Here is a 27,437-nt window from a genome sequence, read left to right on the forward strand (position 1 = left end):
AATTGTCAGTAAGTTTATAATAAATACCGATTTTACAAGGAAATTTCATTTATATAGAGTATAATAAAAGGACAAAACCCCAATATCTGAATTTTGAAAATGTGGACAATACCTCTCTTAGTAACTATACAGTAAGGTATAAAACTTTTTCACTTATACTGTATCACTTCATTAAAATATTTGTCCATCAAAAACAAGGATGCTAGCAACAATGTACCAAAAAACAAAAAGTTTAAGTATGAAAACCATTACATTAACAAACTAATTGTGTGACATCAGCAATACACTGTGTTAATGAATCCAGGGTTGGCAATATTACCATGATTATACAAATAAAAGCAGGTAACAAGTTATCATGCTGAAACGATTATATTTCTACGAAACAGATGCTATTATAACTAAGGAACTTTTAGAATATACAACTATTGTGAACATGCATTTTCATCAAAGAGAGTTCTAAACTGAGTGTTCAGATTTGTTTTCTACCCAATATGCTTGCAAGTAAGGTTTTAAGAACTTAATACAACATAACAAGATTTTTCAAATTAAAAGAGAAAATTTTGATTATTCCACCCGATTCGGCAACTAAGAAATGAATTTTTATAAAACAATATTTTTGGCTTCTAGATGAAACAAGACTGTTGCCAAGCAATGAAAGTCCCCTACTGGAAGAGGCATTTTTCATATTTGCTGCCACGGGAACCAAATCTTTTCTACTGAAATTTAACACAAGAGCCTTCAACTGAGAGCACCACCTTAAAAAGTTAGATCATTTGTAAATCATACAGAATAAAAATGTAAAACAGACATTGCCCTGAGTGGCCGATGAGATTCTCTACTTGGATTTGTTTAAGTGATGAAACATTTTTAGATACAGGGGAGTCCAGTCATGCAACAGTCACTCTTTAAAATGCATCTCAAGATAATAGCATACATTTAAATTTTGAGTAGAAAATTGACAACTGAAGAAAGAGAAACACTCAAAGAACTCAAATTAAGCTGCCAAAATGAACTCAAACTGAGGAATTTGTTATTATTTATGGACCTTGTTCCCTGCTTTTGTGTTCTTGTTGCATTAAAACTCTGAAAAATATAAGGCACAAAATTAATTTCTAATAAATGAAGAGATATCACTAAGGCACAACAAATCCTGGATTTTATACTAATATCAAGTGTCTATAAATAGAACATTATTATCTTTAATATCTTTCAAAAAGTGCAGTTTGATTCACATTGTTCATTACCGTTTTAAGAACAAACAATCAAAGTCACATTACTAAGTTTTTTGGAAGTCCTGCTTTGTTACCAGTGACAAGTATTTAACAAAATATTTGAAAAAAAACAACAACAATCAAACAATTAACAAACAATCACAACAAATCACTTAACCATTATGATAATTTTGCAGTAAGGCTAATGAAATATATGAGTCAAAGTGCACTATATGGCAAAAACATAACTATTTTGAAACAGTTTCAAAACTATGATCAGCATTTTGGTAAAAGTTTCCTTAAAATTAGACAAAAAAGCTAAGAGACAAAGTATCTGATTAATATACACAAGAAATTTATGACTAGAATAAAAATTATCAAGAATCTTTACAACAGAGACATTAAAAATTTGAATAAACCATCTTACTAAACAATTTTTTATAATGAGTAAATTTCTGAATGAAGTCATGGTGAATAATGTGCATAATGATCCCTGGTTAAATATTTAAATATATATTTTCTAAATATATGGTAAAATAACAAAAGTACAGTAAAACTCTTGATCATCTGTCCATCTGTCTGTCTGTCAATTTATTTGTATGTCTGTCTGTCCATCCACCTGTTCATCCATCTGTATATGTGTTTGTCTTTTAGTTTGTCCAGTCAGTTCCCTTTCAATCAAACAAATATTGTCTCCTGCTCTTGTTTGGTCACCTCTGACTTGAAAGTTAATGCAAGATGTGCAATTCGAGAAATATTTACCTAACTGGTAAGAATGTATGGCAGTCTATGACGTCAGAAAAAAGTAAGTTCAAGGGTAAATCAATTTTCGATCAGATCACAAGAATGAAGTTTCACTGAATGCATGAAAATTATAAAAATCAATAAATCTAAAATTATATGTAAAATCAAGATGACGTACAACATTTCTTTTTATGATCTGGCTGTTCTGGAGTAAGTCCTGGTTGAATTACGAGATCCTTACGTAATGTCATTTTCTTTGAATTTTCTTGATGAAGGACGCGTGCCATGTCTGCAAACATGTCTTTAACACTAGTACCGTCTTTACAAGAAACTTGATATGATCCAGAAAGAACATTTCCGCACTCTCTCGTAAAATTTTCTATATCTGTTTCATTTACCCTATCTTCACTTTCACAGTCTGCAAAATTTCCGCACAAAAATATTTTGGCCCCTTCAGCATTCATGACAATGTCTAAGATATACTGTGACAGGATGGAAAATGTTTCTTTGTTATTTATACTGTAACACAGAAGTGCCGCATGCGCGCCTCTGTAATAACTCTGCCCGATGAAGCTCATTCGTTCCATCCCGCCCGTGTCCCATAACGTCAACTGAAATATATAAACAGAACAGTTAGTGCTAAAATGTAAACACTATAAACTGCCTAAACAATGGATCATCAGTTTTAGGGGCATGGAATACATCTGAAATTAAACATTTATATTTAAAAAAAAATAGCTAAGACTTTGGGGACATAATGATAATCATTCCTGGCTTCACTGTTGAGGAACTTGTCATGCTTAGAACATAGTCACACAACCTTCATACAAGACAATCCTGAAATTTTACAGGCCTACAGCGAAGAAGGCTCTGGGTTCCAAACTTACTGGGGCGACAACCGTGCCTCCTTACATAGCATGGTACCAGCTCTTTGCCCTTGAATGACCCAATCAGCTTCATAGTAACTATTGTTACATTACAGGCAAATCAAATTAATATAAAGCAGGGGTAAACAGGCAAGCTTGTCACTATAAGACATGTTTATTGTACAAAGATACTGCCAATATAGTGCTAATTCTCTCTTGTTACTTATGAAAGCTGACATTTTCATATCTGTTACAGATGTACAGGCTAATTATTTACAGGTTCTAGAGACAGAGAATATCATTCCAGTTAAATTGAAGACAGATATTAACATTATACCCTCAAGTTGCAAGTTCATGAACTAATGAAAATGGGGAAATAATGTTATATTGTTCTTACTGTCTGTCTGCAAGAATCCAGAAAATGAAGAGGAAAACTAAGGGATCAAGATATTGGTTAAACCGTTCATTGAGTGAGTTGGGTTTTATGGCGAATTGACACAAAATGGTCATACATGTTTTGTATATCGCCGAGCTGGTTCATTGAAGAAAGTACAAAGTGATATGACTTGTGAGTTTATGATTGCATTAGGACCAAATATGTTGTTTTTGTCACAGATACATCTAAGTTAATTAAAGCACAATACTTATCTTCAAGTTTTATTAATGAGTATGTGTGTTTGGGTTTTGCATCATTTTCAACAAACACATTTTCAGTCATATCTTAACTTAAATCATAATAATATTATGATAAAGCAATGCCGTGAGCACAATGCCCAGTGTTATAGTGCTGCCTCAATGGAATATCACCCATAGACATGCAGGTGACATGATACCCCACCCAGTCAAATTATACTGACACAGGTCTGACCAGTCCTAGTACTATCCTCTTAATGTTGAGCGCTAATCAAGGTATCTTTTTTTTTTTTTGTTGGATTTAACGTTGCACCGACACATGATAGGTCATATGGCGACTTTCCAGCTTTAATGGTGGAGGAAGACCCCAGGTGCCCCTCCGTGCATTATTTCATCACAAGCGGGCACCTGGGTAGAACCACCAACCTTCCGTAAGCCAGCTGGATGGCTTCCTCACATGAAGAATTCAACACCCCGAGTGATGCTCGAACCCAATTTGATGAGGGGCAAGTGATTTGAAGTCAGCGACCTTAACCACTCAGCCACGGAGGCCCCAATCAAGGTATCTATTAATATCATTTTCTTTGGTATGACGCGGACATGCAGAGAACCAAGACTTTCCATTGAACAAAAGAAATGTTTACTATCAAGTTTATGAAACATGACATATACCAGTATGTTTTGAGAAAATTGCAAAAACACTTTTCATACTTCTAAATTGCAAACTTCTAAAAGTATTATAAATATAGGCCATTTATAAATTAATCTGCTACAATCATCTTGTATCACATCAGCAAACAGAACTTTTTCTTACCATGATTTAAGCTTTTGCTTCATGTATGTAAATTAATGTTTGACTCAACATCACCTGGAGATAAAATTTCCACCATGTCAGAAATCAATCTTTATTCTGTCAGATTCACTCTTACATGATTTGCTGATAAGCTCAGCCTACAAATCCTGAATTAAACATCAGGTGTGAAAGATGACGAGCAGAGCCTATGTTTCGAAGAAAGTGTATCTTTAAGATATAAATGTACCTTCTTCAAAGAAATATATATAGGTATGCGGATGGGTTCAGTCTGTAATCAAATTGTATGAAAATAGTAAAACAAGTAATAATGTACAAGGTAGACCAACAATATTGGTGAGCATGGAGGACGGTAACTTCAGAATTTCTTTACCTTGGCCATATGTGGCCTAGAGTTGAAAGCTGGCTCTCAAAATTGGCAATTATCTTAATGTAGATTATCAACCAATCAGTTGATATATGTCACTTACTTATGATAAGAAATAAACAAAATTCAACAGCTGCTACCTGTAGAGGTCAGATAACAAGGGCAGAGAATACCCCTTGTTTGTTTGTTTGCCTGATATAATAGTATTCATTCAATATTGTTATGACAGTTCGTTCAGGTTATTCAGTTTCTAGTTTCCTATTTTAGAGAATATGAAACCAAAGTTAGACAAAATTAATTGTTTTACAGTTTGTTCACTGGAGATAACTCCTGAGGCTATTCAGATTCTGAGTAATTATGCCCCTTTTATTCTCAAATCAGTACAAGCAAAAAAAGTAGAAATTTAGAAGAAAAAAAATATTTTCAAAAAATTAAAAAAGATTTGGTAGTCGGACTAGTTGAGCCTTTCAAAGTCATTTTAACAGTTTCCAAAGCCATCCAACTAAGATCGTTTTGGACAGCATTTCTTACCTTAATTATAATATTATAAACAATTACAAACCAGTCCTAGTAAGAGTTATTCACCCTGAATCAATAAATGCATTGAATGATATTGTTGTTAAGTCATCAAAGACATGTAAAACATGGACCAGCTGTTTCAGGGGATAATCTCGAGATCTCAAAATTTTGTTTAGAAGTCTGGAGAAAACTAAGGATAATAAACACTAATATTTGTAAGTTTTTTCTCCAGGTAATGTAAGCAAAAAAGAAATTCCCACATATCAACATACAGCACAATGATGGCTGGGATAGGTTTTTATGGCAAGTCAGTAATGTTAATGGGAAATTTGTTTCTTACAACATTATTATATAACATTGATAGCAATCTCTTCATGCTGTATACACTTCTAAAAGTGCAATACCAGTATGTTGTTTAAATTGTTACCAAAGAGTATGTAAGATAGAATTATTTTTGATCCCAGAAAATGTAATTTTGTCTAAGCATAATTAACGGTGGTGAAGAATGACACAAAGTTCACATCATGCATTTCTACACTCAAAGTTTTGACTATTTCGCTTTGTTTTCTAGCTAAAATCTTGCAAGTACTTGAACCTGTGAGACCCATGCTTTTGCATAATATCACAAGACTACAAGACCTAAACTTTAGCAGAAATACAAATTATCTCCTATAATTAGTTCAACAACTCAGCAGCTTTAAATGAAATTTTCAGGAAAACTAAGAATTTGTAGAAAGATAATTAGAAAATTATACTGATGTGTACAGACAGCTGGACTGCATTAAGCAAAATAGAAAACAGTTTTGTGTAAGAGCCATGTTCAAACTATGTTGTGTCAAATATAAAGTAAAACTAGAAGATGCTTTTGTAAAAAAGCGCATGTCTCCCCCAGTGCATAGTCCTATAGGCAAGAAGTCAATAGGGGACACGAGCGAAAGTCAAAGAGACACTGATGGTTGGCTGCAATAGGGATCATCTACTTGGCATGTCCAATCATACCACTAAGTTTCAACATTTTGGGCCTAGTGGTTCACAAGTTATGAATTGGAAACAGTTTTCCATGTTCAGGCCCCTGTGACCTTGACCTTTGATCGAGTGACCTCAAAATCAGTAGTGGTCATCTACCCTGCATGTCCAATCATCCTAATAAGTTTCAACATTCTGGGTCAAGTGGTTCTCAAGTTATTGATTGGAAAGAGTTTTCTACGTTCAGCCCTCTGTGGCTTTGACCTTCGATGGAGTGACCCCAAAGATATTAAGGGTCATCTACTCTGTAAATCCTATCACCCTATGAAGTTTGAAGGTTCTAGGTCAAATAGTTCTCAAGCTATTGACCGAAAATGGATTTCCATGTTCTCTCTGCTGTGACCTTGACCCTTATTAAAGTGACCCCAAAAACAATAGGGGTCATCTACTCTGCATGTCCAATCATCCTATGATGTTTCAACAATCTGGGTCAAGTGGTTCTCAAGTTATTGATCAGAAATGACTTTCCATGTTCAAGTTACTGTGACCTTGACCTTTAACAGAGTGACTCCAAAATCAATAGGGGTCATCTACTCTGCATGTCCAATCATTCTATTATGTTTCAACATTCTGGGTCAAGTGGTTCTCATCTTATCGATTGGAAAGAGTTTTCTATGTTCAGTCCCCTGTGACCTTGACCTTTGATGGAGTGACCCCAAAAACATTAGGGGTCATCTACTCTGTAAGTCCTATCACCCTATGAAGTTTGAAGGTTCTAGGTCAAATAGTTCTCAAATTATTGACCGAAAATGGATTTCCATGTTCTCTCTGCTGTGACCTTGACCTTTAATAGAGTGACCACAAAATCAATAGGGGTCATCTACTCTGCAAGTCCAATCATCCTATGAAGTTTCAACATTCTGGGTCAAGTGGTTCTCAAGTTATTGATCGGAAATGGTTTTCCATGTTCGGCCCCTGTGACCTTGACCTTTACAAAATGACCCCCAAAACAATAGGGATCATCTACTCTGCATGACCAATCATCCTATGAAGTTTCAACATTCTGGGTCAAGTGGTTCTCAAGTTATTGATCAGAAATGGTTTTCCATGTTCAGGCCCCTGTGACCTTGACCTTTGATGGAGTGACCCCAAAAACAATAGCAGCCATCTACTCCAAAAGCCCTACCATCCTATGAAGTTTGAAGGTTCTAGGTCAAATGGTTCTCCAGTTATTGATCGGAAATAAGGTGTGACATAGGGACAGACAGACAGGGCAAAAACAAGGGGGAAGACATAATCATCTCGAAGAAAACATGTCTTGTAAGTATTTTACTTTTGTATTTATGTGTTCTACCATTCCTAAACTACAGCAGGAATGCTTTTAATTTCAAGTTCAAAACAGATATGGCAGCTGTCAAAATAGAGAATGCGCAAAATTACATGGTCAAAAAAGCACTACTTTCAATATTGTACATGAACTTGTAATAGTCAGAGCCTTAAAGGGAGGTAATCAAAACAACGAATTCAGTGATATTTTCTACAATGTAAATCAAATATTCAAACTTATGACAAATATATGAGAAAAACAGTTATCAAAAACAGGATTTAACAAGAAAAAAATATATTTTATATATTCATAACAAAAATGTGGCAACCATATAATAAACCAAGGCATTATGAATTATGACCTTTTAATGATACTGACTTCGATAAAACCCACAATTTTGCAACAGACCAACAGTGAGCACATGCAACAACAGACCAACAATGAGCACAAGCAACAACAGACCAACTGTGAGCACAAGCAACAACAGACCAACAGTGAGCAAAAGCAACAACAGACCAACAGTGAGCACAATCACTCACCCTTATGCATTGTGTGCTCAGGTGTGCTTAAACAACTATAGGGAAACATGTTTCTGTTGAAAGTTATAGCAATAGAGGTTTGGCAAGAGCACTTTGGTTGTTATCAATGTGAATTTACATAATATAAATATGGTATTGTCCGTAAGTATTGACCTGGCACTCATTAATCTTCGCCAATATTTCGGGCTTTTTCGTTTATTTACGCAATATTAGTATCCCGAAAGTATCTACATTACTAAAGTAACATGTAACGTTTATCGATGACACGGTGGTGTAGAGGTAACGTGTCTGACTTCCACGTTCGTTACCTCGGGTTCGAAATCACATACGTAGAGCTTTTTTTTTCTTCAATTTAATTTATTGTAATGTTATCGTTTATATTATTTAATTTATCATATTTCATGAATTTCAATTCTTTTCTCTTGTACTTTTTTTCTGGAACGCTGGTGACAGGTAATTTGTCTTTTTATCTAAAATAGTTTTAAAATAATTTTATTCCAAATTTTGCAACGGGTAAATATGATTACTTTTAATAAATGAACCATAAATATCACGATACGTTTGATCAAATGAGTAGTATTCAGTCTGCATATAAACTTTGAGGGGGAAAAAAAGATATGGTCAGACGTAGGACTCGAACCCACAATCCAGATATTGGCAGGTAAACGCTTTGTCCGCACAACTACCTGCACATGTGACAATATACCAGTTAGGAATAATATATGTAATATTTAGTTATATTGTTATTTATGTTCGGACACCGAAAATTAATTTACGGAAATATACGGAATATTCATGAGTGCCAGGTCAATACTTACGGACAATATCTGACTTGAACAATCACTTGATCAAAGAATTCATTTGAATAACAATACTGACAATCATATCCAAAGCAGGTGTTTTTATTCATTTAATAATGAGTGGCATACCCTGTGACAAAGCATTACAACATAATCATAATGCAACTGATATGTGTCTGTCATTTAAGGTAGTTCTGCATGTTTTGATATTTTTCATTTCCAGGGGTGCAAAATCTGACTGAAACTTAAGAAAATTCCACAAATAAAAATATTGGGTAGTGGCGCTTGATTTTTCAATAGAAGTTTTCATAATGTGAGGCAATGGGAAAATTACAATTTTGATGGCATTTTTCGCAAATAGAATTTTTTCTACAATGTATATCTCGTAAATCAACAAACAATCTTTTATACTGTCAATAGATTATATAGGTCTGTATTTTCACTTTTGAAACTTTTGTCCAGCATTTAAAAAATCCACAAATTTCATGCATATTTCAAGGTATTGTCAGAAATTATTAATTTTGTAAACATTTTTAATATGACATTTTATCTTTAGAAAATACTGTTGTTGTATATAAAAAAAGTACACATAGGAAAACATTAGTCTGGCTAACGACTAGATAATCATTTTTTTTTTTTTTATTTTTTAGAAAAAAATAATTCTTTTATATATTCTGACTTCATCAGTCTTGGCTCTGATTATCTAGTCTGGTAAACTCTGGTCAGAGCTTGTGACCGATATCTCATGATAAACCGTTAGCTGACCGATCACAAGTATGGCACACTGCACACGTATGTTTTGAGAAGAAAAGGGACATAATTATACAAAATTTGAATAGCCTCAGGAGTTATCTCCTATGAACAAAACATACCGTCTGAACACAGACTAAGGAAAACATTTATATACAGAATGATTATTTTTTCTGTCCAAGGTTTATTCTGTGTTCAAAGAGGCCTGTACTGGTTCTTCCCAGGAAAGACGGCTTCGCGTGTACTATACACTGAGCACGTTAAAGAACCAGACTGTCTATTCGCAAAGAGCTAGGCTAAGTTAGCCGGACAAGCCTGTATCTAAAAAGGATTTTTCTCCATCTGTTCTGGGGGCTTTATCTCACTCTGTCCCTCTGGTCAGATCACTCTGTGTCTGTACTAGTTGAGGATGTATTTCGCGCCCTGTGTGGCTGCGTTTGCTATATGTAAAGCGTTTTTGAACGTGTTTATCATGAAAAGGGCACTATATAAATCTGGTATTATATATATATATATTCTCCAGATAAATGATTATATTATGTCATGATTCTTGTTTACCAATCATGCAGAACTACCTTAAATCTGCTAAATGACAAAAAGAACAGTCTAAAGGCTAAAATATATGTCTTGAATACTTCGGTCAAAAAAATGGACGGTTGAAAGTTTGACCACTTAAGATGTTAAAAGTTTGTTTTCTTCATGGATAACTGACCCAGCCCTTGCAACTGCCATGTTTTTAACTGATCAAGTAATGTTTTTGGTAGCGTGACCTATGACCTAACTAAGAGATGCTTTGCTAGGTGTGATATTGTTAGTGTACGTAGAAAACATTTTAAGCAATGTGATAAAGACTTATATCTGCTTGTATGGAATAATCAGAACAAATCATTCTTCTCTACAAGTAACACACAACTTCCTAACATAAATCAAAGGTGAGGGATGGATGACATCAGACATACTGTTTTAAGTCAAATCAAAATGCAGAGCATTAGCCTACCGTGGGATCCAACTCACAACCACCCATCTGTGGGATTCAACAAACACTCTCCCATCAGTGGGATCCAACTCAAAACCTTCCATACACAGGATCCAACTCACAACCTCAAGGTCGTGGCATCTGATTTGGTTCTCTTGTACTTTACCTACTGAGAAACCCAATGGACTTCTGGTGCATATATAAAAACTTTGAACATAGTGGTTTATGATTTACTACCCTATGTCAATATTCATGTCAGAAAGAAGGTAAATCAAGTTCACAAATCTTTGAAATTTATTAACCTAAAGTATTGAAAGTATTTGGAGTGAAGGTTAATGTATTTAAAAGTGGTCATAAAAATGAAAAATTATATATGTTGCATATACATGGACAAGCCATTGAAAAGCAGTTAAACTTAATATGAAATGCCAAATACTGGTCAATATGGAATCACAAAAATGTCCAGTATTAAAGTCCCAAAACAACTAAAGCCACTCCGGAGCCTTCAAAACCACCATTAATGTACCTTACAGATGTTCTACATAATAAAAACTGCACTGCACAGTATTTGATAATGCATTTTACAGATTTACAGAGGTTCTGTTCTAGAGAAAATGTATTGCACTTGCATAAACAAGGTATGCTGTAGGCCTGTAGGAAGCATGCAGTTTCAGATTGGAGGTGTGTGTGTAGGGGGGGGGGGGGGGGAGTGTGGGCACACATGGTGACAGGTCAAAGCTAAAATTGACTTGCTTAGATAATTACCAAAACTGGTCAAATTATTCGGTGGGAGGGGGGCCTATGCTGTAAAGCTGAAGAGGAGATATACTGACAACTGTACTTAAACAAGTTGTATAGTAGTTGATTGTTTGAGAATGCAGATAATATTGTACATATTGTAGAAAAATTGTACCATACAGGTCACTCAAATAAACAAAAATAAAATTGCTGTAAGCTCGGTTTGACTGAGCCTGTTCATGGACAGTAGCGAAAACGCAGCCATGCCCTCTAGCCCAAAGTTGAGCAGAACTCAACATTTACATGTTATAAGTATGGAAAACAATTTAGAACAATCCGCTGATGTGTTTATACAGCCCTGCACAAGGAATGTGGAAGTTATACTGCGAGGCTGTGGACAAGTTCCATTGTTTCAGGTTGTAGAAAAGACACTGCAGAATCATTAATATTCATGGTGAACTAATTTTTGTGGATTTTATGGTTTCATCAAGCAATAAAATTAAATCCCAAAGAACTAAAGAATACTTTCGTCTATCTTCAAAAGTTGAAATCCAGGAATTTGTATTTTCAAGAAACAGCCATTTTCGCCAAAACATTAAAATTTCTTGAGGTTGAGATACCCGGGTTTTCAGTTTTCCAAAGGGTGCTATTTAGATAAAGTATGGTAATTCTGAAATGCATGTTAGAGATACATGTTTTGATATAGAGGGTATCAGGTACCAGTAAATACCATAAAACGATTGGGGATAGTCTTGATCTTTTGTCTGCTATTTATGTATTGTTTGTTATATATAACTGAAGGACTGATGATATCTAAGAGAGAACTATTTCCATCTGTAGATTATAAACAGATATTTCATAGCTGATGAGCAATCTGATTATGATATTACCTAATGTAGTACACTGCTTCACTCCCTGGCTGTGTCATACCAAACACATAAAGAACAACAGACAAGTAGCTTCCTCATCTGAATTAACCATGAGGTTAATAAATTTTGAACAATTTAATGCCAACAAGTCAAACCTAATCCAGGAGTACCAAAAAATATCAAAAAGAAATCAAGACCATTGTGATGATGAACAATATTCAGATGTACAACATTCCTACCCCGACCCTAACATTCCTGTTTTCATGTTAAAAATATTGGCCCTCCTTTGTAATGAAGCCATTCAATAAGTGTTTTATTACATGATGTCAGAATCAAATTTTCACAGATCTTTTTTCTTAATTCTTGATACATTAGCACAGAAATTTGTTGAATAAAGACAAGTCATAAAGCTATATATAACTATGGACCTCCGATTTATATAAGGAGTCAAGTAATATAAATAAAATTATGCACTTTAACAAAATAGCAATAAAATAGTGCTGCGCTTCTTTTATGTATACAGTGCATGCACCAGGAATACTACGGTATGTAATGTGCACTATTATAAGTTAGCTATTATTTCTGTAATTAGCTTAATGCAAAACAGAGCCGATTATTATAAGCAATCTAGGTTCATCCTGCTTATATTACTAATTATCCACTCACAGAACCAATATACTACATTATGGTCCATGCTGGTTCTCAGAAATGTGAAAATCATGCGGTTAAGTAGCTAAAACACATCTCTGTAAGTTCATTAATTTAATCAAAAATATTAAAATATCATAAATTATATCGAAGTTCAGATATACACTTCTTAAGCTGCTAAAAATGAACACAACTTTGTTTTTGTTCCACAGACGTTATTTGAGAGGTCAGGGAAAAAAGTCATTGTCCTTGGTGCATTCCATACAATACTAATAATATATTTTCAATGTAAGATTTTAAACTTTGATTTTCATGTAACATCTTAAGCCTGTAAAATGACAGTTCAATGCTTTTCAAAAAATTAAACTGTCTGAATCATTGTTAAGCAAATCTACGTAAAATGGTGATTCAGAACAAGTTCTTGAATTTAAGCACGTCTCCTACAGGATGGTGATGAGGATTTAAATTTGACATTCAAAATTTATGTTTAACTGATGTGAATGAAAAATAATTGAACTACAAAACACACATTTGTGCAACATGAATAATATAAAGAGGTCAATGTTCAAATCAGAGGTGGGTTTTGCAGTTGGGAAGCCGAACGTTCAAACCTCCCTTTGGCTCTGACAAATATGTCATCCACTATAAATAAAGTCGTTACTTACTTACTTCCAATGTAAGACAAAAGCTTTAGGTCTTCCCAGGAAGTGGAGTAAACAAAACATTGAAATAAGCTTCAAGTTTTGTTTTATTCAAACTATTAAAATCTTAATGTTTTAGGTCCATGAATTCAAGTTTTATTCTATTCAAACTATTAAAATCTTAATGTTTTAAGTCCATGAAACTTTTGTTGCATGAAAATTTTCTTACAAGAAGATTTGTTGCAAGTTGATGTGACATAGAGTGATGGTGCAGTCAGATAATTGGCAGCCGCTCATGCTATGGTTCATGAGTTAGAAACTTGTAACTGTGCCTACCCATCAGGGCGTTCGGTTGACCCGAGGTCCCGGGTTTTGACCCGCGAAAATCGAGAAAAACTCGTATTTGACCCGCATAAATTACGCCACGTGCATCGGCTTGACTCGCGGAAATTTACTTTGATGCGTCTCAAGTTCGATAGTTCTGCCCCCTGTCAATCAAAATCCCAGTGAATTTCAATATTGTTCGCCGGCATAAGCGGAAATATGGCAGTAGGCGGAGCGTCGTATGTTAATTAGCTACCGACAGATGTCAGTCACGTCACGCGCCAAATGACACGTGATTATCTCGCGGTTTGTATTTAGTACAGTATGCCTTGTCATTATCAAAGGTGTTTATTGATCAATGTGCAAAAGTTAATTGATAAACAATGCAGCCTTAGATTATCGTGTTTGTACCACTTGTTAATTATTTTGTGTGCTCGATACGATTACATGAGCCGGTCGGCCGTCACGGTCTATAGCAAATTTATTATCATTGCCGAGGCTTTGTTTGGGCCAAAACAAATTAAATAAGCAGAAATTATACGTGGTATGATGAAATTTAAAACAGTTATTTTTTCAAGAATTTCAAATGTTACTTTCGTTTTCCGTATTTGTCACTCGTTTTCGAGACCGCCATTTTCGGACATTTTTATCATTTCTTACAAGATTTTTCTAGTACACTTACGAAAAATATGATCAATGTTGCCAAAGCAGCTCTTATTTAGAAGAATTTGCTGATAATAAAAGCATGCAAAGCACTAAACCCCACCCACTTTTAGGCAATGTGCAAAATAAGACAACTAAAATATGAATTACTTAAGAAAATCTGTTATGACTAATGTACTAGTTTTAGATAAAGTCTGTGGGAGTTGCATTAATAAAAGTATACATGTAGCTTGACCCCTGAAAAGCTGATCTTGACTCTTGAAAATCTGATTTTGACCCTTGAAAATTTAGGCTGAAGAGTCAATGACTCTTGAGTTTCAGGACCTACCGAAAGCCCTGCCCATATGACTTAAAGTCTACTGGTTTTTAAAAGGCTGTACAACGAGTTGACTTGAGAGTGCCTCAATGGATGCCGCGCTTTTCCTACAATCAAGCCAAAATAATCTTGTATAAAGTATATCATAATCTATTAAAAAATTTTTATTAACTTTTACCTTTACTTCTTCTCCGGCAACATGGAAACTCTGTGAAGCCTGGTCTAACCCTATGGTCGACTTTTTACCTCGCTCTGTTGAGAACGTATCGTTCATAAATCTACGGAATAATGAGCTTTTCCCCACGCCGTACTCCCCACACAAGATGATCTTGTAGTTAGGTGGCCCCGTTGCCATGGTAAGCCTGAAATAATCATCCAAGCTCGCGTTAGTAACATTTGTGTTTCCATTTTTATCAGAGTCTTTCGTTTTCTTACTTTTAGGCATAGTTTGTTACTAACTCCTCCTACTGTATAATATCCACTTCAAAACTTGTCACACTCCCAGGCGATATACATTAAGAATTATATTTCAAGGGACACTTTAAACTGTTTTTCATTTTACAAATTGTTCACGAATTTAATGCCTTTCATTTCATGCCTTGCAGTCATTCATACATAGTGAGTTTATTAATTTCAACAGCCACATATGTCTTCCATCAATGCATTATTTCACTACTTTTTTTCAAATTTTATTTCCACATACTATGCACAAAAAATAATATGCAAAAATTATCTTATGCTTGAATTTTCTATTATTATAATCCAACTGTTGTCCGAATTATAAGAGATTCAAAACATAATTTGCAATTATAAAAACTCCTAAAAACTCTCTCATATGGCTGTTTAATATTTCTGCATCAAAAATCTCCATTCATAATTTTGTTTTTAATATTAAATTACTTCATACGTTAGCAATATGTTAATTATTTTTAATTCTTGTCCTTGTATACAAAATTAATTTAGCATAATGACACAGTTCCAATGGTATTAAATTTTTTAATTCATATGGTGGACACATTTCAGTATGTTAAATTTTGTAATCTCTAGCCAGGTGTAAAATTTTAAAGGGAGATAGTCAACATGAAGCCATAGGTGAGATTTTATTCATAAAACATTGTTGATACAATCTACACTGAAATATCAAGCCAGGTTGCATTTCAAAATATCTTCTATCTGTATTTGTGATTATTCTTTAAATTTTTATTAATATTATTGTATTACTTGCTTGAATAAATTCAAGTTTTCACAATTTCTTTTTCAATATAAGACAGCAGCATTCATATAATACATCATTCTAGGAATTTTAAGGGTGGTAACAGAACCATTTTTAATTTTTAAAAGATCTTACAAGTTTTGAATTCATCAGCAAGAAACAAATTTGAAAAGACACTTTCCATTGTGAATTAAGGCCTTTTGGATAAAACATGTTTAAAGTTTCATCTTCTACTTTATTTGTAAGCAAAGGAAAACTACGGTTGCATAGAGGGGACATAGGAAATATTTCATTTATCATGTGCGCACATGTTAACTTCCACGTGCGAACTGGAAATATTTTATTTATCATGTGCAAATGTGATAGTTATCACGTGCGCACGTGTTAATTAACACGTTCGCACGTGATAAAAAAAAATAAAATATTTCCTATGTCCCCTCTATGCCACTGTAGAAAACAAATGATAGATGAAATATTTTGGTTGCTTATGCATTTTTGAAGTTTTGTGAGCAAATTTTGTTTTGAGCTATATAACTGAAAAAAAAGAAACGTTTTTCTTTGTTTTTATACGTTTTTTATTTAGAAAGAGAAAACTAACAGTTTATAAACTCTTTCTTTTGTTCTTTTTTACTGTAGCTATTAATAATTTGAAATCTTTTTGGGGACAAAATGGTTGACACAGAGTTTACTTTTCAATAAAAAAAATGAAATAAATTTCCAAAAAGAAACCTAAAACCTTTTTGAGGACTAATGGGTTAAAGATATATCCAAACACAGATTTTCTTTTCAATAAAAATTAAATAATAAAACTTTAAAATGTTTTCTTTAAGCATAGAATATTTCAATCTCCAGCCAGGTGGAAAACTAAGGTGTGACGACATAGATATATCGTGTTTACCAATGTCCTTAGTAAGATAATGCGAAATTTGTTTAAAGTAAATCACTGTAATAAATCTCCATAAATAATGTGGAAACTATTGTTTTTCTCCACTATCCTGTTGTTAAATAGTATAATGATAACCTTTAGGGTTTCACCCAAACTTCAAAAGGTATGGACTCAAGATATAAAGTTTCTGTAAGAAACATAATCATGCTTTTGAAAGCTAGAGGGCTTCTTGTCACAGCTATTAAATGTTTACTCAATGTAAGTAAGTTGAAATATCAAAAGTGAGAGAAAAAAGATAAACATACAAAAAACTTGTAAGAACCAAAGTTTTTACAATCATGAAAAAGCAAGCTGCCCACAAGACAGCCACCATGTTAAATACAAGCTTTTGAATTGTGCTAAATTTGATGATTGAAGTAATGTACATGGTGTGGTATTTCAATCTACAATGCAAGAAGACTGAAACTTCCAGCAGATATTACTGAGACAATCAGAAAACAAGCCTTCTTTTTTTGGTCAGCCAGTACATACCAAGTTGTTACAGTGAACCCTAATGGAAAAACAGATCCAGAAAACAAGAGGGTCATTATGGCCTTATATCGTTCACCAGAGTTTCGCAACAGGTATAATAAAGAACATTTTCTGCCAAATTACTTTGAAAACTGTCTTGCAGATTCAGGGGATTTTCAAAGTTTTCCACAGCGCCACAAAAGGAAAAGCATGCCCATCCCCAGAGCCATGTTGTTGTTGTTTTTGGACATATCTTGATGGCCTTTAACCCTTATCATGCTGGACACCATAGATTCTGCCTTTGCTACAAGCGTAGATCATGATCAGCCGGCACATCTGTGCAGTCTGATCATAATCTGCACTGCTCCCCATTCAGTCACAATCATAGGTCATATGGCAACTTGAGCATCAGTGTAGAGATTCCCTAAAATGCACAATAATTAGGCAAAACTCCCACCCTCACACTGTTATGCAAAAACGAATGTACTTGACCACAAATTTTCCTATATATTAAAAGACAGACTTTTAGCATGGCCTTCAGGTTTCTACCTTGTATTTTCCATTATATGCAAATTCACTTGAATGACTAGTCTTATGGAACACCAACATCATTTACCCATTTGCTGAAACAGTTGATCTTTCTAGAAAATGGCTAGCACCCAAAAATGCAAAAGTGTTCTGTGATATTGTTCAAATGAGGACAAAACTGGTCAAATTTTACCAAGCCATTCCCTGGTGTATAAAGACGATGTACACATCTGTTCTGTTGCTTGATTTGCATAATGCATTTTGAGTTCTGACGGTGGGTTTCTTTTAAATAACCTGTCCAAATGAACATATTCCTGGATTTATTATAGTGCAAACAAGAGCTGTCCGTAAGACAGCCAAGCTCGACTATTCGAAATATTGTCACAGAAGCAGGAAATTATTACCCAAAATGTTAAATATCAAAAGAGTTTTAAGTTCGAAAGGGGACATAATTTGACCAAAATACATATCAGAGTTATGGGACTTGGTGCTATCCACTAGTTTTATAACCCCGAAGAAACATATTAAGTTTCAATTCAATATCTGCATTAGTTTTGGGGATAGTAACTTGCATGTAAAACTTTAACCAGAATTTTCTAAGTGCAAAAGGGGGCATAATTTGCTCAAAATACATGTTAAGAGTTATGGAACTAGACCCAGTGAGGCTGGTAATTGACCTAGAAAAAGAATAAATAAGTTTCAAAGCTATATGCCTTTTGGTAATAGCTGTATGTACTTGCACGCAAAACTTTAACCAGGATTTTCTAAGTCCAAAAGGGGGCATAATTTGCCCAAAATACATGTCAGAGTTATAGGACTTGGTGCTATCAACTAGTTTTATAACCCCGAAGACACATGTGAAGTTTCAATTTAATATCTGTAGTAGTTTTGGAGATAGTTACTTGCATGTAAAACTTTAACCAGGATTTTCTAAGTCCAAATGGGGGCATAATTTGGCCAAAATACATGTCAGAGTTATGGGACTTGACCCAGTGAGGTAGGTAATTGATCTAGAAAAAGAAAAAATAAGTTTCAAATCTATATGCCTTTTAGTAATAGCTGTATGTACTTGCACGCAAAACTTTAACCAGAATTTTCTAAGTCAAAAAGGGGGCATAATTTGGCCAAAATAAAGGTCAGAGTTATGGAACTTGGTGCTATCAACTAGTTTTATAACCCCGAAGACACATGTGAAGTTTCAATTCAATATCTGCATTAGTTTTGGAGATAGTAACTTGCATGTAAAACTTTAACCAGAATTTTCTAAGTCCAAAAGGGGGCATAATTTGGCCAAAATACATGTCAGAGTTATGGGACTTGACCCAGTGAGGTAGGTAATTGATCTAGAAAAAGAAAAAATAAGTTTCAAATCTATATGCCTTTTAGTAATAGCTGTATGTACTTGCACGCAAAACTTTAACCAGAATTTTCTAAGTCCAAAAGGGGGCATAATTTGGCCAAAATAAAGGTCAGAGTTATGGGACTTGGTGCTATCAACTAGTTTTATAACCCCGAAGACACATGTGAAGTTTCAATTCAATATCTGCATTAGTTTTGGAGATAGTAACTTGCATGTAAAACTTTAACCAGAATTTTCTAAGTCCAAAAGGGGGCATAATTTGCTCAAAATACATGTTAGAGTTATGGAACTTGACCCAGTGAGGTTGGTAATTGACCTAGAAAAAGAATAAATAAGTTTCAAAGCTATATGCCTTTAAATGATAGCTGTATGTACTTGCATGCAAAAACCAAGGTGTGACGCCGACGCCGACGCCAGGGTGAGTAGAATAGCTAGACTATTCTTCGAATAGTCGAGCTAAAAATGTACAATCAGTATGATACCTTATGTTAGTTTCTGGAATATTTAAATCATTTATGATGCTTAAGATTCTTCTAGCAGAAAATTGCTGTTCTTGTCAGTTTTCAGGGGCAGAAGAGAAAATGTGTGTGAACAGAAAGATCCTCGCGCACATGTGCTGTTAAAACACCTTTTTATATATGTGCCTTCCGTGGCAAAGTGTAATCATATAATGGCCCCAAAATGGATAATTCAAAAGGAAATGACGTCAACATGAAACAAGAGGACCATGATGGTCCTGAATCGCTCACCTCTTCCCACATGACCCAGTTTTGAGTATGGCGTCGTTTTTTCTATTATTTGACATAGTGACCTAGTTTTTGAGCTCATGTGACCCAGTTTTGAACTTGACCTAGATATCATCAAGATAAAAATTCTGACCAATTTTCATGAAGATCCGTTGAAAAATATGGCCTCTAGACAGGTCAAAAGATTTTTCTAATTTTAGACCTACTGACCTAGTTTTTGACCGCAGTTGACCCAGTTTCAACTTGACCTAGATATCATCAAGATGAACATTCAGACCCACTTTCATACAGATCCCATGAAAATTATGGCCTCTAGAGAGGTCACAAGGTTTTTCTATTATTTGACCTACTGACCTAGTTTTTGAAGGCACGTAACCAAGTTTCAAACTTGACCTAGATATCATCAAGGTTAACATTCTGACTAATTTTCATGAAGATCCACTCAAGGGTATGGCCTCTAGAGAGGTCACAAGGTTTTTCTATTTTAAGACCTACTGACCTAGTTTTTGATCGCAGCTGACCCAGTTTCAAACTTGACCTATATATCATCAAGATAAACATTCAGACCAACTTTCATACAGATCCCTTGAAAAATATGACCTCTAGAGAGATCACAAGGTTTTTTCATTATTTGACCTACTGACCTACTTTTTGAAGACACATGACCCACTTTCAAACTTGACCTAGATATCATCAAGATGAACACTCTGACCAATTTTTATGAAGATCCATTCACAAGTATGGCCTCTAGAGAGGTCACAAGGTTTTTCTATTTTTAGACCTACTGACCTAGTTTTTGACCGCACATGACCCAGTTTCAAACCTGACCTAGATATCATCAAGATGAAAATTCAGACCAACTTTCATACAGATCCCATGAAAAATATGGCCTTTAGAGAGGTCACAAGGTTTTTCTATTATTTGACCTACTGACCTAGTTTTTGATGGCATGTGACCCAGTTTCGAATCTGACCTAGATATCATCAAGGTGAACATTCTGACCAATTTTCATGAAGATCTTGTGAAATATATGGCCTCTAGAGAGGTCACAAGGTTTTTCTATTTTTAGACCTACTGACCTAGTTCTTGACCACACATGACCCAGTTTCGAACTTGACCTAGATATCATCAAGATGAACATTCTGACCAATTTTCATAAAGACCCCATGAAAAATGTGACCTCTAGAGTGGTCACAAGCAAAAGTTTACGCACGCATGGACTGACGGACGACGGACGCTGCGCGATCACAAAAGCTCACCTTGTCACTTTGTGACAGGTGAGCTAAAAATAACTCAGACACTCCCACACATTTCATGGAAATTTAATGGCGTTGAAGAATAATTCATTCATTTATTAGTTTTTTCGCATTTTATGCTAGAACAGCATTAACGCATTTTTAATTCGTATTATAGCATGTTAGAATCCCACGGGATACGTTGGTACCCTTGCCCTACCAGGCTCGGGCACCAACCATTCCTTGCAATTCTGCAAATATCATAACACAAAAGAACATGCCTTATCCTGACATTCAAAATGGAAAAGGGATGTAACCAGTTAAATTTGTAATGGTCTCAAACTTGCTTTTAGATGAAACAGTAAAAAGTGCAAATATATATCTTGTGGTGAGTCCCTTCAAGTTGGTTATTTTTATGACCACTGTATGTGTTTGTATAAGTTCATTTGTACTGCATGATGTTTCAGTTTGGTCTATTAATTGCAACCACAACAGCCGGAAGTGCACACTAAAAAGAAGACGATTTGAGGTGATGTCGACAAGCCTTAGCGGCTTACATTACATCGATGGATCTCTAAGTATCTCTAAGTAAGTATGATAAATTTAATGATTTGTGACAATTGATGAATACATGCACTCAGGTCTCAACTGCTCCCCTCCGGAACAATTATCGCTATGAAGAATGTCTTCATAAGAACATGGTCTTAAAATATGATAATAAACGAATGTATGTAGGTCAAAGAGTGTTACTGGGGGAGTGAGGGGAGAGCTTGGATCAATATCTAAGAAATGAAATGATTTTTTATCGGTGTTCATGCGAAATTAACAACAGAATAGGATCGGCAAATCCTTAATCGCACTAGTGATTCATATTTAATTTGCCGATCCTACTCTGTTGTTCATTTCGCATGAACACTGAAAAAAATAGTTTCATTTCTTATATTTACATTATATTTCCTTTCCATTTGTAAGCCATATAATATAATGAACTGCATATAATTTGTATCATTTGGCATTTAAATCAGCTTCCCGGCCATTCTGTTCACCAGATGGAACAACTGCGACGTCATCTAAGGAATTTGTTTGTTTGGTTTGGGTTTAACGCTGTTTTTCAACAGTATTTCAGTCATGTAATGGCGGGCAGTTAACCTAACCAGTGTTCCTAGATTCTATACCAGTACTAACCTGTTCTCCGCAAGTAACTTCCAACTGCCCCACATGAATTATCAGAGGTGGAGGACGAATGATTTCACACACAATGTCTTTTATCAAATCGTCATGGAGAACATACATCCCGCCCGGGGATCGAACTCGCCACCCCGCGATCTGTAGACCAACGCTCTCCCTACTGAGCTAAGCGGTGGGCCATCTAAGGAATGTTCTCCCTGACTCTACGCGGACGTCGTCAAAACAACGGTCGGTTATCACTTAGCAGCGATGACATAACTTTAGCGCCTTTCCTTTTGCTGTTCATACGAAATGAACGTCAAAAGTTTCAATGGAAAAGAATAGGGCGAATGTAAATATCCTTGAATGCTTTGGACCAGAAAGTAGTAAAATGTTTTCTGCTCAAATTTTTGAAGTAGAAATTGACAGAATAGAAATATATGATGACGCCGTAGTCACGGGATCACGGTTTTTATCGTTTTACCTGCACCTGTATATACTTGCGCACCTCACACAGCCTTGTACATATCACACTGTACAACAATTCCCCAGAGTGGGATTTATGTACATTATTGGAAGAAGAAAGAGATGAAAGTATGAAAAAGACTCGGACAAGTGCAATGTAGTAAAAGTAAGGAAATAAAAGTAAAAGATTGCCCAGCTGAGACATTTTTCAAAAGACTATACGTGCTGACCTCTCCGGCTTGCGTGGCGCTACCAGGTAAGTGTCCCCGCCAGCACAGCTCAGGAGTCTTATCATTGAAAATGCCACAACTGGAGGAAAGTCACCATTTAGAAGGGTTGGATAGATAGCTCCCTCTTGAGTCTTGAAGTGTTTCAAGGAGGTAGTCAAAATAATTCGACGTTAAGATTGTTTTATATTTGTGACGGGCAACCTAAACATCCAAACTTTGAAGGACCAAAATAATGTATGTTAAATCACAGCACACAGTCTTGTAAAGTTACTGGTTTTATAATATGGCGTGTAAACACACGATAAACGTTGACCGTGTACAGTACATACAAAGATTAAAATCACCAGAAAATTCGTAATTTTGGATATTATTTGATAATTTTAACATAGATTAATGAGGAATTGAATCCCCTTTCGATACATGTAAGTTATATTTTAATTTATGGCCAATTCGTGAAATAATCCACATTTAAACCTATAGCATGTAAAGCGTCGGCAGCGATGAAAATTTCATCGGAAGTTGCTTCAACTATTCTGGTCATTCGAGTGTTTGACGCAAGTGGGGATATATATGAAAAAAATATCTCAATATTTCCTAGGATCACGTCAAATTAGTTGGACTAGCCAAGGAGAGAGCCTCAGCAACTGAGGTTGGTAGTGTGTTCCACAGTCGGATGGTTCTCGGGAAGAAGCTGTATTTAAACTGAGTGCTAGTATGAAAGATACTGACTGAAAAGTTTTGGTGGATGTGGGGTAGGGATGATGTAACTGACCCCAAGGTGTCAGCCGGCGCAATTAGTCTAAATAATGAGACCTCGGGCAGACCGATTTTACATTTTGATATTTTACGTTGTCTACCTAGGGAGGCGGATATCGACAAGTCAAAATAATATAACGATATTCAACTCTCGAGTACAATTATTTGGACTACCGGCGCAATCAGACTACGACAAAGCTAATACACTTTACAGCCTAGTTCTGGCTACCATAACTTAACTGATGCTATTTTTATTTTGTGATAGAAGATCCATGACAGCATATCAACATCTCTGTCTGATCTGAACTACAGGCTACAGCCATAACATCTCTTTTTCGCGGTTACTACAATGTGACACATCTTCAACACCCCAGTCTGATAATAAATTAAAGAAATGCATTAATATAATAAAGGGAACAAAAAGAATCAACTTACGGCGATAAATGGGGTCAAATAAACAAAAGGTCTTCAAAATATTAACATCATTTCCTCAATCCGGAAGTAATAGATTTTAGAGTGTTTTATCACGTGACTATCACGTGATCATAGTAAGTACAGGGTTTCCCAAAAGTTTTGTGTCTAAAGATTCATGTAAGTGTATTGGCAGCGTCAGTGCTTTTTTAGTTCAGTAATCTCACTAGGTATCGCGGTATGCGAGATTTGTTGCTAGGGGACATCTAGGATTCCTGCAATATCATTGGTTAATTTTATTGTTGTCATGAACCTCATAAAAAGTCAATTTTAACGATGGACAGAAGAATTTTACCTACGAAATAAGGACATATACTTCTGTGTTTCATGTCGAGATATCCGACTAGATAATTACAAAGTTTTGATTAGATCTACTGTAGTTGTGTTTTTAGAAATTATTGTTGTTATGTGGACATCCGTATATTGTTGTTGAAAACTGAATAAAAGAAGAAACAGAATCTGGATTTTGCTAGCTAATTCCCTCAATTAAGCGGACTTAAGCCGAACAAATAAATGATAAATAATAACTCAAAAACTGAATCTGAGCTAAAAATATTCCCCAATTTGCAAAGAAACTTCACGTAACACGCGCTGCGTTACAATATCTATATTTCTAGATTTTTATACGTTTTATGTTAAAGTGTTAAAGACGGTTTATCAGATTTTGTTCAAGAATTTTTTTCTATTTTTAATTTAATGCAAATAGCTATTTTTATAGCTCTTTGTTTAATGGCATATTAAATGATATTTATTCATTTACACTCATTTTTGTTCACTTTGCGCATAAAATCAGTCACATTGGCGTTGGTGGCGTTTCTACAATTTTATTTTCTTACCTTTGACCCGATGTATTTTACTATCAAACAAAGAAGACTGAAACTCTATATAGTAATATGTCACAGCTATTGCGCCAAAGCGTCAAATGTCATAGCAGCACGCTGGAAAATAAAAACAAACAAAACAGGCAAAAGCGAGGGTTTAGGTTGAGCACTGTCTATACATTGGTGGCCAATTCCACATCAGATCTGTACGTGGAGTAGTATATTGAGCTGGGCAGTATTTGATTTCTGTCCTGTCTTGTAGTCGTGATGTTTAGCACTTCTCCCCAGCACAATGTATATGCAATTTTGTAAAAAAGTTGTTGATGTAAAGAAGGCGTGGTAAGCATATACAGGCTGTAACAACTAACAAGACAGAAGAAAAGCATGTAGGTAGTCTTTAATGATTTGCTATGATAATGCCTTTTAATTAGATTAGTAAAGTAAAAGTGTATCAAGTTATTATATTTTACCTAAGTAAGAAATGTTTCTGTGTTTCCTTTAATTGTTTCTACAAACATTATCGTAACCTTAGTTTTTCGGGTTTTACAAAGTCTGATTTTTTAGACTTAAAAATAAAAGTAAGCGAAATAAAGTATGACATTGTATTACAAGTATGTTTGTTTTACGTTCTCTAAGATATTTTGGGGTAGATGCCTATTTCACTAGAGACATTATTGTTTAGGACAGTATGAAACAATCTGTACTTTTGTGATAAATCTGAGGATAATTGTCTGACATATTATTTCTAGACTTACAAAGTCTGTTGAGATCAAATAACCAGTAATAAAATTTATTCTAGATATTGCTTTTTTATTCAGAAAGTGCTATTTAAGAGGACATTATGGCAGAGATGTTTATTTTACAGGACTCTGACGATTGATGCCAGTCTAGATTATGTCAATATTAAATAAAAAATAAAAGTAGAATATACTAGGAGCTCCGCTATCTCCTACACCTAAACAGTTACATCATTTTAGGTACACCCTGTACGTGAAAAAAAAAAATCAGCATGCAGCAGAAATAAAGCAAATAGAGGTTCTCTAAAATTAAACAAAACTATTGATTTCAATGCCTTCATCACCAGCCTGGTTGTTGCTCCGTACAAAATACAAATATACTGTGAAACCTGTGTTAAAGCCCATACACCTCTGAACAGACACGTACCCCGGGCTCTCAATACCACTTTTCTTTTTTGTTTCCTATTCACAGCGTAGTTTAGTTTATAGCCTGCGAAAAAAGTCCAGTTGTTCATAAAGATCATTTTTAATCGCCTAAGAGTGGTCTTTACAGACAGGTTTTACTATACATGAGATTCCAAGGCCAAAAGTCTAGACCCATTCCAGACGCATTATGAGATTCATTCCGTTTTGATGGACGGATAGATGAATGCTTTTTTTGTTCAACAACGCATAGGCCCTACATATTTACATTTGTAAATAAATTGACAACGCGGAAGTTGCGATGTAGATCTACCTACCTGCGTCCGTTTGTATGTCTGTAATTGTTGTTTAGGGTGTCATAGTGTATCCCAGATGCTACGAGACATATTTTCTGGGACATAGTTCTCCCACTTTACACTAAGGACGTGCATTTAATGTAGGCCTGTTCCACTTTAGTTCATTAATATTCCTGTTAAACGTGACATTGAAAATTCCATAATTTATTATTTCACATTTCAACCTGTACGTAACACTTTGCAAACTCAACGCTTTCTATAATTCCGTTTACTTTGACACAATTTTCGACATGTAATATCTGTATTCCGAAAAACCGCAGCACTATTTCAGCAATTAGCCCTAATAGTGAAACATTTTCACACCGCACGAGACAAAGAACGTTTCTCCTGGAACTCCCACTACACCTTATGAAGCTTTATAAACATGTACTCGCAGAAATACATGCAGAGTGGAACTCTCAGTTTGAACTGTAAAAACGATAAAAATTAATAAAGCGTGAAAGCGATGGATGGAAAACTCTTAATGGAAGTTTGTTCTAACGTCACGTAAATCCAAGAAAATATTTATGGAGTTGTCAAAACAAACGTCCAGCACATATGGTCCGACTCATATGAATGAAATCACAATAACAACAGAGGGCTTATCAGCCCGTACAATCGAACGTAATGCTAATCATTACGGATATTGGTGATAAGCTGCGAAATGGGTGCTGAAGAGTACATAAAAGTTTGTTGTTCTTTTCGCAATAACTTCATGTGTTTGAAAGTTCTATCTGTAGGTACATGAACTTGCCAATACCGAAAAATATCATTTTCTTTTCTAGAATAAATAGATTGGCGGGAATAAACTGATATTTTATTCTCAACGGTCAAGTTCTAAGACAG

The 27,437-nt window shown here is 35.0% G+C and overlaps 1 protein-coding gene across 4 annotated transcripts; it reads right to left on the bottom strand.

Annotated features, from left to right (window-relative positions):
• Positions 1-237: 237 nt before the first annotated feature.
• Positions 238-26,962, bottom strand: LOC123549740 (ras-related protein Rab-13-like). Of its 4 annotated transcripts, XM_053544937.1 has the most exons (4): positions 26,574-26,954; positions 14,887-15,070; positions 2,134-2,566; positions 238-1,083 (listed from the first exon to the last, which is right to left on the bottom strand). In XM_053544937.1, coding segments are annotated over exons 1-4 (702 nt in total). In that variant the 5' UTR covers positions 26,657-26,954; the 3' UTR covers positions 238-1,081. The 4 variants fall into 4 exon arrangements, with proteins under 4 accessions (XP_053400912.1, XP_045193990.1, XP_053400913.1 ...); XM_045338055.2 differs by having other exon boundaries at positions 238-2,566; positions 26,574-26,962; XM_053544938.1 differs by lacking the exon at positions 26,574-26,954 and adding an exon at positions 24,240-24,388 and having other exon boundaries at positions 238-2,566.
• Positions 26,963-27,437: the final 475 nt, after the last annotated feature.

This window comes from Mercenaria mercenaria, chromosome 6 (genome assembly GCF_021730395.1).
Source record: "Mercenaria mercenaria strain notata chromosome 6, MADL_Memer_1, whole genome shotgun sequence".
In the NCBI taxonomy this organism is placed as follows: Eukaryota; Metazoa; Mollusca; class Bivalvia; order Venerida; family Veneridae; genus Mercenaria; species Mercenaria mercenaria.

Bases quoted from the DNA above. Each gene is read 5' to 3' on its own strand.
- LOC123549740 (XM_045338055.2), bottom strand. From the start codon at position 26,656: ATGTCCCAGAAAATATGTCTCGTAGCATCTGGGATACACTATGACACC. The intron at 15,071-26,573 runs GTAGGTAGATCT...TGATTATTTCAG, and splicing joins AGACATACAAACGGACGCAG to GCTTACCATGGCAACGGGGC. The intron at 2,567-14,886 runs GTAAAAGTTAAT...TATATATTTCAG, and splicing joins TTGCCGGAGAAGAAGTAAAG to TTGACGTTATGGGACACGGG.